At 47.6% G+C, this 16,889-nt stretch overlaps 1 protein-coding gene across 9 annotated transcripts in view; it reads right to left on the bottom strand.

Annotated features, from left to right (window-relative positions):
• The window catches only part of FAM120B (family with sequence similarity 120B), a 112,159-nt gene that overhangs the window by 58,508 nt on the left and 36,762 nt on the right, over positions 1-16,889 (bottom strand). For all 9 annotated transcript variants that reach the window (XR_009495790.1, XR_009495791.1, XM_015472974.3 and 6 more), the window contains 2 exons: positions 13,708-13,880; positions 8,137-8,229 (listed from right to left, as the gene is read on the bottom strand). Coding sequence is in view for 7 of the 9 variants with exons in the window: in XM_015472974.3 (XP_015328460.1) it covers positions 8,137-8,229; positions 13,708-13,880 (266 nt within the window). In the remaining 2 variants the exon portion in view is untranslated. The remainder of the gene's footprint in view (positions 1-8,136; positions 8,230-13,707; positions 13,881-16,889) is intronic.

Below are 16,889 nucleotides of genomic sequence, written 5' to 3'. Positions count from 1 at the left end.
TTCAGCTTCAGCATCAGTCCTTCCAATGAATATTCAGGACTGATGTCCTTTAGGATGGACTGGTTGGATCTCCTTGTAGGCCAAGGGACTCTCAAGAGTCTTCTCCAACATCACAGTTCAAAAGCATCAATTCTTCCGCACTCAGCTTTCTTTACAATCCAACTCTCACATCCATACATGACTACTGGAAAAACCAAAGCTTTGACTAGACCGACCTTTGTTGGCAAAGATGGGCTGATAGTTCTTACAAATTAACATCACACCCATACAAAATTTTTATTTTGTTGTCAAACCTCCTTCCTGTTCTTGGACACTGTGGGGGCTCCATATGGTAGGAACAGGCAGAGATATCGTTTGCCTCAGTCGCTCATGTTTTTGGCATTTGTGGTCTGTGCTGGCCATAAACAGTGAACTGACCACAAGCAAGTGTCCACAGGATTTTATTAAGGGAAGTTCCACTCAGTCTGTCAGCATCAGGTGGATCTGTATTGCTCAAAGTTAATAGTAGCGATTTTCAACATCCTTACGCACCTGACATAGTTCACAAAACTGAAATAAACCAGGAAAAGGACCGCAGTTTCATCCCTTTTCTAAGTCGTGTTTCATTTCCCTGCTGAAAGAAACGTGGTCGCAACCCCTCAGTGGATCGGGGTCTCACCAGGCTACTGAGCTCTCGCTGCCATCAGCATTTTGCCCCCACTGCCTATTTCCAGCCATGGAGCCCTGCCCTGTGTGCCCACACACGGTACTGTCCGTATCAAAAGGCACTGCCCAGGCCAGCGGCGGGGCCCCAGGTGGGACTTGAATTTAAGTGCAGTAAGGTTAATTGCTCTCTCAGATGCCCCAGCCACTTCAAGTGTTCAGAAGCCTGCCTGACCCTGTGGGACGGCTATGATCTCGGGCCCTACTCTCCACCTCCTTCACCCCCTGCAGTGCCTGGCCCCGAGGCAGCACTGTGGGCCGTGTGAAGGGGGCAGCTCAGCCCCAGGTCAGCACACCCAAGGCTACTCAAGGTCCGCTGAACCAATGCAGATGTTACGTACTTACTGAGGGCTGGTGTCGGGGGCCGGCGTGAGGCACTCCGCCCATGGCAAAGGTCATGAGGAAGGAGGCTTAACATAGGCAAAGGCGGGATCGAGCCTCAGGAGTCCCCCTGGAAATTCTCGAGCATCTACCTCCATAACCAGAGCCTGCCTACTTTACTACTTTGTGCTCTCCCCTACACCTCTGACTTTACGGGGGGCTGTTTCCCACCACCTCTTTCAGAGAAGGAGTTAACTTAGAGCTCCAGTTAATAATAATTCCTGGGCATGACAAGAGTGTTTCAACCTACAAATTCCTCTGAAGGTTCTCTAGCCTGCCTGACAGGCTTGTCCGGCCACATGTGATTGCTCACAGCCTCCCAACCGTGAGAGGCACGAGATGCTTTAAACCTTCTAAAAACAGGTTCCTTAGAAAAGTTAGAAAACTATTAGTATAAGTATAATGGGCTGATTAGAAATTGTATTGGTGAAGGGTTTTTCATTTGTTGAGCCAATGTTTGTTGCTAAGTCTCCACATCCCCTGCCCTTACACACATTAATGAATATATAGAAGAAATAAGTATTAACTTTTGATATTAATCATGTTAGACCTTAAGCTAAGTAAATTCTTTCCTTAACTAAAACCTACTACACCCTCACCCTATAGGAATGTAACTTTATTTGGGTGGCGTCTGTTTTAAGAATAATCACCCTTGGAGAAAAAAGTGTTCTGGTTGACTGACCACTGTCACAAGGAGAGGGTCATAAATTGTCAGCAGGCCCCCCTGGCCAGAAGATGATGTAACACCCCTAAGACCTCTGTATACATTTGTATGAAGCACCTGACTTTAATAAAAGTCAGGACTGCTGTCCCCACGTGACTTTTGTATAACATCTCAGTGTATAAAAACAGACTCTGGAAAATAAAGAATTGGGATCAGTTCCTCGAAATACTGGTCTCCCCATGTCGCACTCTCTCTCACTCTGGCTGAGTCTCCATCTGGAGCGCGGAACCCGCCATGCTTACTAATTATGCCTGGGCTTCTAAGATCCGACCGGGGAGGCCTCAGTGCCTCCTCTCCTTCGGGAGAACGGAAGGACGCCTGCGGCCTACGTAAGTGGTGCAAGCTTCCTGTCTTGAAGTTTTATTGGTCTCCCGCGTAAACCAAGCTACTCAGCCTCTTTTCTCCACTGAATTTTCCTACTGAGCTATCCTCATTCTATTACTCTTTATATCTTTGATGAATATTTAAATAGTCGCTGAAGCCGTCTCCCCTTCGAATATCCTGGATCAGCCGGGGCTGGACCCCGGCAGGCTGGGGGCAATTCTCTCATGAAGTAGGTTTTCCTGTAAGAGAATCAATTTCTTCATTTCTTATACACTTCTCTGTTGCTTTTAAAGTAAAATTTAATAGAAGTAAACCACCTCCCAAAACAGAGATCCTCTGCAGACCATCTGAATTTTCAAACAAACCAGGCGACAAGCACCTGGGCCACAAAGCAAGTGGCATTAGCGCCACGGAAGCTGCCAGTCACCCCGCGGCCCGAGGGTGGTGCTACCCGACGACTCAGGTGTGGACAGGCCCGCTCGCCAGCGAGTGACAGACGAACTACACAGCAGGCTCGGGCTTCTCGGGGCTGAAGCTGGGGCGTCTCTGGTTGTTCACCCTCCGCGCTGTTACACACCAAGTGTGCAGTGCTGGGGTTTCTACACTGTTCACCCTCCGGGCTGTTATACACCATTGTGTGCAGTGCTGGGGTTTCTACATTGCTCACCCTCCGGGCTGTTATACACCATTGTGTGCAGTGCTGGGGTTTCTACACTGCTCACCCTGGGCGCTGTTCTATGCCGCTGCATGCAGCGCTGGCTGGGGCACTCTTAGCATGTAATCACTCTGGAGACAGTGGCACCTTTCAACAGGCAGCCTGTTCTCACCCAGAAGTGCATTCTGTCAGCACAGCTTTACAGCTCTCAGAGTGGGATTCTATCCAACTGCTGCTTCTCCTAAATGTTTCGCTTTTTTCCTTTGATGTTAAGGTAAACACAGCAAATGTGGTGGTCATCTTTACTTGCTTGTTTTTGTAGAATATACTTGAATTATGCGTGTCAACTCTGTACTAGCCCCTGATAATTTGTGTAGTGAGTCTAATTGTTGCTCTGTAGACTTGGATTCCCGTAAACACAATCATACCACCTGTCAATAATGATAGTTTTATTCTATTCTTTCAGTGTAAGGTAAGTTGGTGAAAGAAGGCACCCCTGACTCGCACACAGCACAGTGGAAAAACTTCCACTATTTAACTATAAAGTCTGATTTCTGTTTTAGACACTCTTTCTTAGATTAAGAAAACTCTCTTCTAGTCCTAGTCTGCTGAGACTGTTCACCACAAACAATAACTGAATTCAACCAATACTTTCTGTACAACATGCATGGTGCTAATGAAGGCAATCACAATGGTTTTCAAATGTTAAACTAAGCGTGTATTCAAAAAATAAATACTTGTTTGTGTCAAAAGAGCAGAATGAAAATATGAGGCTTGACGGCCTTTTCTGGCAACTGGGAGAGTCACACAGCAACTCTTCTTCCCGAAAGAACCAGGATGTGGGGACAAGTCAGTGTGGCGGAAGGCTGGCCCTGAATCCAGAGTCAGAGTCACTGGTGAGCATGGGCTAATTTCATGTGGCTAAGGAAAGGCTTCAGCAATAAAATGATAAGAGGATGTGACCCATGTTTCGGAAATAGGAGTTAAGCATGTCTTCATGCTTTGGAATGAAGACAGGGAGGAGCTGATTCCTGAGCACTTCCTGCTGAGGTGACGGCCACAGAAACCAGAAAAACCAGTTCTACTGACAGAGGATGAGATGGTTGGATGGCATCACTGACTCAATGGACGTGAGTCTGAGTGAACTCCGGGAGTTGGTGATGGAAGGGAGGCCTGGCATGCTGCGATTCATGGGGTCGCAGAGAGTCGGACACGACTGAGCGACTGAACTGAACTGCTGCAAAGCCTCAGGGTAAATACTGAGCAGTAAACACGCCACTGTGTGGTGTTTATCACACCTGGGGCTCACTAGCAGTTACGCGTACACTGAAGCTGAAGCAAGTAAGTCAGCCCCTTTAGGCACTGCTTCAGCAGAGCAACTGTCTTAAAAGCAGGTGGAAACCCAGGCAGGGCGAGGAGAGTACTGCAGACATGTCACCACTCACCAGAAAACAAAATAAGGGCACGCTCTTGCATTCCCTGGTCTGAAAGGCCAGCTAGACTTTAGAGGCTCTACACCGAAGTTCTCTGTGGCTGTGGCTGGGCACGACCATCCCACACAAGCCCAAGGAGGCCTGAACCTCACCGGCAGGCACATGAGGAGCAGCGGCTGCTCCCAGCCCTCTGGACTGGACAGGGTCCCACAGCTTCCGAGGGCAGAGGCCACCCAGCCTCCAAGCTCCTCCCCGGGAGGTTTCTCATGTTGTACCTGTCCCTTCTCCTTATACTTTTCACTCTCCAAAGAAAGCTTTTATTTGCTGAAGGACACTGTCTGGCACATGCCCACCTGTCTGTGTGAGTCACACTCAGACCCTCAGATGCTCTGTCCTCAACAGGGGACACATGGGCTAGAAAATACTGCTGGCTCGAATCAAACACTGGTATTCTCCTGGAGCCCAGCAACTCCCCAGCTTAGACTTCCAAACTTCCCATCCCTGTCTGGTGCCACCCCCTGCCATGAAACAGGATGTGACATGGTAAGAAAGCGGCGTCCACAGCAGGAGGAGGCGGCCTGAAGCGGTGGGGCCAGTGGCAGGCATCTGAACTCCAGTCACACAGCCATGGCCTAGCACGCGTCCTCAGGACAGGGAGAGTTGTGGTCCAACAGGTAGGTGTGTGAACATGCAGGAGACAGGCTCATCTGTGTGACATGTGACGAGCGTGTAGGGGAGGAAGACGGGAGCCAGGGGAGCAGAGCCCGCGTCTGTGCCGAGGGCCTGGACATGACGTGGTGGGCACCGAGCCACGTGACTGTGAGTAGAGAGTAACTCGCCCACGTCTGTCTGACACACGAGCCTGTGAGAACACGGCAGGGCAAACGTGCCAGCCAGCTCACTGCAGGAGTGCCCCACAGTGGGTACTTTAAAAATAGCTGTTGGGTTCACATGTAAATAATTGACATGTGAAGGCTGTGTGGGGAAATCTACCATCTTCTGATCTGTCTCAGAGGAAAAAAGAAATCAGATCGAGGTTTGGTTTAACAAGGAGCCCAGCAGGAGCACATCCAGAAGTCTCTTCCTCCTCACAAGGCGCCAGGGCAGGGCTGGGCCTGGCGAGCACGGCGCCTCCATGAAGGGCCGACGCTGTGGTGAGAACTCCGAGGCCTGGGCGGGCAAGCACTTGTTACGCGGCTCCTGCCCCCAGCGAGCAAAACAAAAAGCAGCTCTCCTCTGCGCGGTCTGTTCCCATCCAAGGTCACTTTTATGCTTCACCTTTAAGCCAGGGAAATGCAAACTGTGTTGAAATACACTCCTAGAATTTAAATGGATACTTACGAGGAACAAGAGGAGAGGGTAAAATGAAGTAAGAGACACACTGGCAAGGTTTGCCTGTCATAGGATTGGGCTGGCTGCTGCACCCTAAAAGATCACTAAAATACCACAGTCCCAGCGGAAACAACTGCAAGTTTTCTGAACTCACCATGCGCAGCAACAAAATCTCCCCCCAGCCAAAGTCAGTGGCTGTCTCAGGCCAGCTGGGTCTACCAGGACTGACAGGCCTCCCAACCGTAACTGTCTTATCTGCAGCCTCGTGGCGCCAGGACACTGAGGAGGCAGCCTCTGAACACACACGACTTCCAACTTAGTCCTGACCCATGTCTGAGGTTCAGAATGAAGGACCCCGGATAATAAACAGAAAAAACAACTTCTACTGGAGTGTCTGCCAGCTTACAGAAAGAACCCAGGAACACAGGAAAGAGAGTGTGCAGCTTGGCCTGAAGCCGAGCATCTTCCTCATGAAAAATTACATGAAAGAGGAAATGACTCTGGGAGCAGCAGAGCCCACGCACGTCCTGGGGCGTGAAGCCCATCGTCCTGACCATCCCCTCAGCAGCAGAGCCCACGCACGTCCTGGGGCGTGAAGCCCGCTGTCCTGACCACCTCCTCAGCCCGGCTCTGACTCAGTCACCTGAACATACACAGCGTCCTAGGGCTTCAGAGCGGAACTCACCTCCTCCATCACCTCATCCCAGGCAGCTCTTCCAGCCACACGTGCCCCAGTCAGAAGGAAGGGTGATCCAGGGGCAAGACCACCATGAGATCTACCATTAAGTTTATAAACACAGAGTTGCAGAAAGGACCCAGGACTCAAAGGATGGCAAAAGGCAAATCTTTACAAGAGACGTAGGAAGATCAAACCTGAAGCACTAACTGTAATCCCACCCTCCTCCCCTCTCTTTAGTCACCTAAGACTTGGCGCCATCAACAAGCACACAGGGCAGGGAAAGGCAAACCTGTTGAGTTCTGGCCTCTGAGTTTCAAAGGCCCCACCCCTGGGAGAGCCTGAGATGCCTCAGATCTGCCCCAAGAGCAGAAGGAAGGGGCAGGAGCACATGGAGCTCTGAGCTCAGAGCAGCAGGACCAGGCAGCCAGCGAGCTCTGCCTCCAGCCCTGGAGCTGGGAAGAGGCTCTGCACGGGCTGTGTGGGCTTTGCTGCCCAGCCGGCCTGGGAGCGAGCATTCCACAGGGCAGGGGCTGGGGAACAGGCTCCCCCAAGGACAGCGAGTGGGGCATGGTGTCTTGGGATGCCCAGCCGCCCAACCCAGGACACACACCACAACCTATCGGATGGGGTTTATAAAAGAAACAAGTGAAGATACCTCAAGCTAAAATACTTCTGCAGATTAAAAGATAAAAAAAAAAAAAAGATACGAACTACTACATACAAAAATAAATAGGCGACAAGGATATATTGTACAACACAGGAAATAAAGCCAATATTTTACAGTAACTGTAAAAACTATAAATGGAGTATAACCTTTAAAACTGTGAATCACTGTGGTGTATACCTGTAACTTATATAATATTGTACATCAACTATACCTCATAAAAATGAAAAGGAGAAAAGGAAAGAAGGGCTTCTGCACAGCAAAGTTAACCAGCAACAAAATGAGAAGAAAACACACTGAATGGGAGAAATTATTTGCAAAACATTTGTCTGATAAGGGGTAAATATTCAAAATACATAAATACCTCATACAACTCAACAACCAAAAAACAGAACAATCTGATTTAAATTCAGCAGAAGATCCGAAAAGACCTTGTTCCAAAGAAAATATGTAGATGGCCAACAAGCAAATGAAAAGATGTTCAACACTGCTAATCATCAGAGAAATGCAGATCAAAACCACAGTGAGCTATCACCTCACATCTGTCAGAATGGCCATTATCAAAATGATAAGAAATAACAAATGCTGGAGAGGATATGAAGAAAAGGGGAGCCTTATGCACTGTTGGTGGGAATATAAATTGGTGAGGTCATTGTGGAAAACAGTATGGAGGCTCTTAAAAATTAAAAGCAGAAATACTATATGATCCAGCAATTCCACTCCTGGGATTTATCTGCAAAAAATGAAAATACTACCTTGAGGAGATATGCACTCCCGTGTTCACTGCAGCACTATTTACAACAGCCAGGACAAGCAGGCCAACCTAAGTGTCCATCAATGAGTGTGTGTGTGCACACACACTGTGCACACACACACACACACACACACACACACGATGGAACATAAAAAAAGAATAAAACCTTGTTACTTGTGACTACATGAATTGAGGGCATGATGCTATGGGAAATAAGTCAGAGAAAGACAAATGACACGCTTTCACTTCTATGTAGAATTTGGAAACAAAACCAAAAAAACACAAACTCACAGACACAAAGAACAGAGTTGCCAGAGGGAGGGAGGAGGAGGGCCGAAAGGGCCAAGGGGACCAGAAGGCAAACTTCCCAGCTACAGAGGGAGCCATGGAGCCTTCCCTGTGAAACACCAACCAAGTTTACAGAATGCTAGCAAGTGTGTCACCCCTGTGGCCAGGTGCGCCGTCCTCAGGGTGGTGACAATCAGTACCTGCAAGTCCGCAAGCTCCATGGTGGGCTTTCCTTGGAGGCACAGGGCCTGCGCAATGAAGGCGTGCAAATCCTCCAGACAGAGAGTGTCCACCTGCATGGAAAGAGAGCCAGCATCAGCCCTGGGAGAACACAGGCACAGGACAGCGCGTGCACATACACACATGTGCACACACACTCAGCAGCAAAGGGCACACACACACAGGGCTGCATGTGCGCATGTACAAATGCACACACACACACGTGCATACACGCTCAGAGCAGCAAAGCACACACACCAATGTGTGCACATATACACTCACACACGCATGCATGCCCAGGGCAGCAAAAGTGCATGCACATACACACAAACACATACACGCATGCACACTCAGGGTAGCAATGTGCAGAGGACAATGTGCACACACACAAACACACACACATGTACACACACACATACACATACATGCATGCATACAAAGTGCACGCACACACGGGACAGCATGTGTGCATGTACTGCGTGCACACACATGCACACATACAAACACGCACACGTGCATGTGCACCCACACCATGTGTGCATACTCAGGGCAACAGAGGGCAGTGCATGCACATGTACTCACACACAATACACACACGTGTGGTGCATGCACATGTACACACACACACAATACACACACATGCATACATGCTCAGGGCAAGTGCACACACAGATGACAGCACATGCACATGTACACACACACGTGTGTACACGGTCATGGCAGCAAAATACACACCTACACAGGACAGCACATGTACACGTATATATACATACACAGATACATGCACATGTGCGCATGCTCAGGGCAGCAAAGTGCGCACATATACACACACAGGATAGCATGTGCCCAAGTACACACACACAAACATGCAAAGCACACACACAGGCTCTGGACAGCACATGTGTGCATACACATACATGCGTGCATGCTCAGAGCAGCAAAGCAAACATACCTCCCTGAGGCAGCAAGGCACCCACACTCTTACATGAACAGCCAAGCACGCATGTGCACACACACACACACACACAATGCGGGAGGCAACACGCTCGGGGCAGCAAAACACACACACAGGCACAGCAGAGTGCATGTGCACATATGTGTGTGCACACACACATGCCTGGGGCAGCAGAACATACACATGACCATACACACACATGCACACACACTCTCATACACACACACACACACCCCCCCAGGACAGCAGAGCACACACATGAGCATATACACACATGCACACACCCAGGACAGCAGAGCATACACACACACGCCTAGGGAAGCAGAACATACACATGACCATACACACACATGCACATACCCAGGATGGTAGAGCATACACACACACACACCTAGTGCAGCAGAGCACACGCATGAGCATATACACACACGCACACACCCAGGACAACAGAGCACACACACACACGTCTGGGGCAGCAGAGCACACACACTCTCATATACACACACTCACACCAAGGGCAGAAGAGACATCCCTGGAGGTGGGCGGGGTCTTTTCTCCCCCTATCCAGTCCCTGGTGTATAAATCTCCATGTCAACCAGAGCCAAGCTGGGCAGCAGAGCCTGGTACTCATGAGCAAGGCAGAACACTCCAGAACGCCTGTGGGAAGCCTGCTGCTGCTAAGTCACTTCAGTCGTGTCTGACTCTGTGCGACCCCATAGACGGCAGCCCACCAGGCTCCCCCCGTCCCTGGGATTCTCCAGGCAAGAACACTGGAGTGGGTTGCCATTTCCCTCTCCAATGCATGAAAGTGAAAAGTGAAAGTGAAGTCGTTCGGTAGTGTCCGACTCTTAGCGACACCATGGACTGCAACCTACCAGGCTCCTCTGTCCACGGGATTTTCTAGGCAAGAGTACTGGAATGGGGTGCCATTGCCTTCTCCGATGGGAAGCCTGAGCTATGGCCAAATCTGAGCCTTGGAGCAATGTAGGTCATCAAGGGTTAACACAAATTTCCAGAGCTGACAACTGTGGGGTTTGCAGACAGAAGGCACCCACAGCTAGCCTGAGCTAGGGTGATCAGAGCTGAGACAAACACCCACACCTGCGAGCCCCAGATGTCAACTGTGTCTTTGGATCCCCATTTATAAGAAACCTGCTGCTGCTGCTGCTGCTGCTAAGTCGCTTCAGTCATGTCTGACTCTGTGCGACCCCATAGACGGCAGCCCACCAGGCTCCCCCATCCCTGGGATTCTCCAGGCAAGAACACTGGAGTGGATTGCCATTTCCTTCTCCAATGCATGAAAGTGAAAAGTGAAAGTGAAGTCGCTCAGTCATGTCTGACTCTTAGCGACCCCATGGACTGCAGCCCACCAGGCTCCTCCGTTCATGGGATTTTCCAGGCAAGAGCACTGGAGTGGGGTGCCATTGCCTTCTCCGTATTAGAAACCAGGATTCCCCAAATGTGCAACTCCTCCCATCCTTTGTGAAATCAAAAAGTCCAACCAAAGTGTGAGTGAGAAGCAAGGAGAGACAGAGACAGAGAGAGACAGAGCCTGGGAATGAGGCGGCGGAGCACACAGATGGGTGGGGCCCGGCCACAGCAGCACCTCCACACCCTCCTCACAGGGTCAGGGGCTCAGCCACCAAATGTCACCATCCATCTCTACCTTTACTCCAACTTTATACAAAGTTGCCTTTGTATAAATGAAGCTATAATTATGTTGCAGAAAAAGCAAGAAATCTACAAATGCACAGCACTCATGACCAAGAAAAAAGATCTCAACCTACAAAAGCAAGACCAAGCAGAGAATATGTTGTTTTAAACTCATAAGCCCTCACCTCTATCTTAGACAGGTTTGTTGGCATCTTTTGCAGAAAGCTGATTTTAAAAAACCAGCCTACAAAAAAAGAATCACTCTTGGACTTCCCTGGTGATCCAGTGGTTAAGACTCTGTGCTACCCCTGCAGGGGACATGGCTTTGATCCCTGGTTGGGGAGCTAAGATCCCGCATGCCAACAATGTAGCAAAAAAAAAAAAAATCATACTTTTTCAGTTTATCGATTTCATACTCTGCCACCATCTTTGTAATTAGCAAATCTACGCTTACTCCTTGGTAGGAAAGTTATGACCAACCTAGACAGCTTATTAAAAAGCAGACATTACTTTGCTAACAAAGGTCCATCTAGTCAAAACTATGGTTTTTCCAGTAGTGATGTATGGATGTGAGAGTTGGACCATAAAGAAGGCTGAGCACTGAAGAATTGATGCTTTTGAACTGTGGTGTTGGAGAAGACTCTTGAGAGTCCCTTGGACTGCAAGGAGATCCAACCAGTCCATCCTAAAGGAGATCAGTCCTGAATATTCATTGGAAGGACTGATGCTGAAGCTGAAACTCCAATACTTTGGCCACCTGATGTGAAGAGCTGGCTCATTTAAAAAGACCCTGATGCTGGGAAAGATTGAGGGCAGGAGGAGAAGGGGGCAACAGAGGAATAAGATGGTTGGATGGCATCAATGACTCAATGGACATGGGTTTGGGTGAACTCCAGAAGTTGGTGATGGACAGGGAGGCCTGGTGTGCTGCAGTCCAGGGGGTCACAAAGAGTCGGACACAACTGAACAACTGAACTGAACTCAACTGATAACATATCAGAGGAGACAAGATTCTTAGTAATACCAATTTTTTAAAAACTTCACATAGTAGAGATTATTATGATAAAGTATTTGCTCTACCATGATTATAAAAAATATACAAACTTTCTATGATGCAAAATTACCCTTCCGGAAAAGTTTCTCAAATTAGCCTCTAATAACATGTTAACTTGGAGGCTGGACTCCAAGTGAAAATGAGCTAACCAAGTTAGGGCCCAACAGTCAGCAAACGAGGGCTTTGTTTCTTTGTATGCTGTGTGCACTAAACAGTATGCATTCATCCTGTGTGGCACCTAATTTAACTAGGAAGAAATGGCACCCCACTCCAGTGTTCTTGCCTGGAGAATCTGAGGGACGGTGGAGCCTGGTGGGCTGCCGTCTATGGGGTCACACAGAGTCGGACATGACTGAAGTGACTTAGCAGCAGCATACAAAAGTATACCATTTTAGCCTTATTAATCTAAAGAGATTATAGTTATTAATCTAAAGAGAGAATAGTTATCCTTATGGATAACAACACAGTATGCTGCTAAGTGCTTCAGTCGTGTCCGACTCTGTGCGACCCCACAGACGGCAGCCCATGAGGCTCCCCTGTCCCTGGGATTCTCCAGGCAAGAACACTGGAGTGGGTTGCCATTTCCTTCTCCAATGCATGAAAGTGAAAAGTCAAAGTGAAGTCGCTAAGTCGTATCTGACTCTTAGAGACCCCATGGACTGCAGCCTACCAGGCTCCTCCATCCACGGGATTTTCCAGGCAAGAGTACTAGAGTGGGTTGCCAATGCCTTCTCCGGCAACACAGTATAGTACCTTTTAATCTAAGGGATAACACTGATGCATTGATTTGTTTTCTATTTTAAAAGTTCTAATTTGAATGTATCCTTTAAAGTCAACCAACAATGAGTCTATCTCATGCTGACTTATACTAAAAAGATTTCATTTAAAGGTAATTACTAGTACTAAGAAGGTAAAAGTGGAAATTTTCCTTCTGATACTTGTCTAGCCTCAGGTGTATATAAATACGTGGGATGTAAAGTGACTATTCTGTGATTTGGGATATTTTCCTTCTGGAAGTGGATTTTCATAGCCAACAGTCACTTGCACAGCTGACAAGAAAGCAGAGCTGTGTCAACTGACTACGAATGGGCTCAAGGACCTCTCTCTCCTGCTGGAAAAAGAAATGCAAAATGTAGTCCTAAGAGTGCAAACACAAGGCTATCCAAGGATATATCCATATCCAAATATCACTATCCATATATTCACACACAGTCCTGAGAAGAAACCGCTTATTCTCCTGGAGGAGAAAACTCAGCCACTGGTCATCGACCAGCTCCCAACCCCCACTGTGTCCGCCTTAGCCACCTGCAGATTCATAAACAAGGGAAAGAAAGCATTAACTGATAATACATGCATGCACATTTAGTAAAAGTAGCAAAAGAAATGTATTTTTCATTTAAACATTAAATAATCCTGTGATCATTTACTGATTTATACTTTGCTGAGTCTGGTGCAAATAAAGGAAAGTTCTACTCAAAATGAAAGTTTGTCCTGGTGTGTGTGAAACCAGTGAAGAGGCAGTAAATTAAACCTCACTGAGGGTGGCTTACCTGCCCCGTGTTTGTGGCAACCACCATCCAAACAGGGACACAGGACAGCCCACGCTCCACAAAGCTGGGCCATCGTGAGCAAAGTGCACCACGGCCTGGACCTGGCAGACACCTCAAGCTTCTATCACAGGGAGGTGCAGAGCCCACTTCTATGCCGGCAGCCAACAGGGCTCCTCAAATGTACGGCCACACAGAGACCTCACTTTTTATGAAACAGACACTGGGCAGAGACGGGGCAGGGGACCAGCCCTCAGCAACACCCCAGACCACCATACCCCACAAAAGTCAAGGGCCAGAAGCGAGGGGTGACTGCAGCAGCCACGGCCAGGAGGGAGGTTACCTGCACGAACAGGTAGACCAGGAGGCAGCACAACGCCTGAAAGGGGCGCTCAACTGCCTGCAGTTCTTCTCGTGAGGATGACAGGTCAAAGCAGGCCAGCAGTGTGTCCAAGCGCTGGGCCTGGATTCCTGGCTCTTGGCTCAGCCACAGCTGTCTCAAACTAGGCGTTCCCCCTAGTTTAAAAAAAAAAAAAAAAGTCCATTTACCATTATTCTTTGTACTAGCAAGTTATAAGACGCTTCTCAGAAACAAAGTAAAGAAGTAAAGGGCACTGACCTCTTTCCTTGCTGACTTCCTTGGGCTTTTACACTTAAAGCAACTGGAAAGTAAACATTAACAGAACTTCCTGGTTTAAACAAGCAGAAATCCTAAAAGGTCAGCATATATGTATTTCATTGAAAACATTCCTCTTTCTTTAAACAGCTATACTGTGCAGGAAAGGGGGGGCTTTCTCTTCCTGTGCTCAGCTGTGCTGTCCGAGGGAGTGAGACAGACGCGACTGTGACGGGGTGCTTGGCAAGAACACCACTGGTCTACTCTGGTAGTCGGCTCTCTTATTTTCCTGGACTAGTGGTTTTCAAAGTACACTGTGCAAAAGAAACAGCTGCCAAAATTGTGCAAGATACATTTTCCTTGGTTTTATATGCAGAAATTATGAATGAATGATTTTCACATTTTTAAATAGTCAAAAACAGCAAAATGAAAACATTTCACAGTATGAGAAAACTGCATGACTCTGCCAGAAAGGATCAAGGGTGGCCCCCACACTTCACCCAGAGTTCCATGGGCAGCTGAGATTTTATCTATAGGTCCTATTTGCATTGCTCCTGAAACGTATCAGCTTCAAAAGTCAAATTATGTCTTCACTTGGCAAAGGCTTCTGTGTGAATTCACGGACAGGAAAGTCTCAAGAGCTTCTCAGAAATGAGCAAGTCCCAAGAGTGCTGCCCAGAGGGACTGGGAAGGAGGAAATTTCTGTGAATGACAACTTGTTTCATTTTATAAAAGAAGATCTGCAAGGTGCTGGGGAGTCACGTCTTTATACAGCCAAGAAATACTAAGCTTACTCTCAGATTCTTGAATGCTTTAAAAATCATTCCAGATGGACAAACTACCAATTAGATGTGTGCAATCAGCTTTCCGAGGTTTATAAAATAAGGATATGCTTAAAATGACCAAAACGAGGCTCTGTGAAGACAGAAAAAATCACCTACATGTTGCCTAAAGAAGAATATCCAGTCTGGGAGATAAAAAGCTATGTCAGATGCTTGCCTGCTGTGTGGTCAAGACTTGCTGCACAAAATGCAGCGTGTCAGTAAGGGCGGCGGCTGAGGATGATGCACAGACGCAGGGACCCTGTGAGGGGCAGGTCGGGGGAAAGAAAGCCAAATTTCCAGGTACACCCTTCTGAGGGCCTGCAGAAGGTGAGGATCAAGCAGCAGGAGTCCACTGCTCTTAACATACACGTTGTCAGGGTGCTGGAAAACCATGAGATAGGCACCTGGATGATCCAGCTTCCAAATGAGTCTAAAATAAAAACCATCTGGCATTTTTCCTCATGGATATACAGAAGACTTGTATATAAAAATCCTATCATTTTGTATTGTTATTAACATAAATGTGAACAGTCATTCATCTGAATCACCTGCAACACGAGTTCCAGGCCCCACTTCCAGGGTCCTAGAGACGGCAGACGCACGCCCGCCCTCCGCGGGTGGGCGGGGCTCCCGCTCCTTCTGGAAGCACAGGCCCCGTGTGCAGTCCCAGTGTGCAGCACGCACACACCTGCCGCTCAGCAATGCCAAGGAGCACGTGCCCACAAGCCTCAGAAACAGTCTCTCCAACAACTAAGCGAACTTTAGAGTTTATTAAAACCTTATATTGAGGGCCTCTAAAATTAACTCGTAATATAATAATGAAAGGCCAAATATTCCCTTTCTACATTATTTCTGGAACGATACTATAAAATGAAAATTACATATATATATTAAAACATTTCTGGGAAATGATTTTGGGTATTCTTTAAAAGTACTTCTTGCTGTAAAATGTGTCATTCTTAAATTGTTTTTGTGATAAGTACCTTTAGGTTTGAAATACTAAAATACTAATATTTAGGTTTGAGTATATCACTTATCAACTGAGAGAATTAGGAAATATTCCCTCAACTTCTCTCCTTGTACAATTCCATTTATAAGAAATATGTTTCACAATGTTTCTTATTTGGTAAATTATAGGCTTGAGTGACAGAACACAATAGTGACTTGAGAGAATTTAAAGCATATAAAAATGGAATATAAAAATTTTGGAAAGTATTTGTTTTGTGAAACAATAAGAAAGGCCACTAAAATAAGCCCAAAACTCTGTCCTCTCTTCAAGGGTCTGTGTGTAGAACCCTGTCTCCTACAGTCGAACACGCTTGGCCTTCTCCAGATACTAAGAACCCACAGGAAGAATTTACTTCGACTAATTTTTAGGAGAACTCTGTTTTCTCCTCCCCTCCTACTGGCCCTTGAAAAAAACTTACTTTTACAGTTGAACACCTTCCTTCACCTCCTCTTCCCAATTCATCAAGCCCACTTTCAATCATGGAAGCAAGACAAGAATCGCCCCAAGCAGAGCAGCAAGAATGCAACTGTGCTAACTCACAGCTGCTTACTAAGGGGGTCCTGGTTTCCTTCTCCCCCTGGCGTGGACCTTGGGCAGCAGGCAGGGGAGTGAGGCAGGGTGGTTCAGAAGACTGGGCCTGGAGAGGTCTGTATAATGCCCTTTCCTCTGTTGTATTAGAACTTCATTAGGGACACCACTCCTGGACCCACGGTAGAAATGAAAATCAGTGTGTGTGCAGTTCTGGAAAAGTATGTTTCCACAGAGATCATTATTGCATCATGTGGTAAACAACTCTGACATTTAATCAAGGCTGTCTGTACCTGGTGGAGAAGGCAATGGCAACCCATTCTAGTTCTAGTTCTCTTGCCTGGAAAATCCCATGGATGGAGGAGCCTGGTGGGCTGCTGTCCATGGGGTCGCTAGGAGTCGGACACGACTGAGCGACTTCACTTTCACTTTTCACTTTCATGTATTGGAGAAGGAAACGGCAGCCCACTCCAGTGCTCTTGCCTGGAGAATCCCAGGGACGGAGGAGCCTGGTCGGCTGCCATCTCTGGGGTCGCACAGAGTCGGAC

The sequence above is a fragment of the Bos taurus genome, chromosome 9 (assembly GCF_002263795.3).
Source record: "Bos taurus isolate L1 Dominette 01449 registration number 42190680 breed Hereford chromosome 9, ARS-UCD2.0, whole genome shotgun sequence".
NCBI lineage: Eukaryota > Metazoa > Chordata > Mammalia > Artiodactyla > Bovidae > Bos > Bos taurus.
The sequence above is the reverse complement of the archived record's forward strand: the minus strand, read 5'-3'. Positions and strand labels throughout refer to the sequence as shown.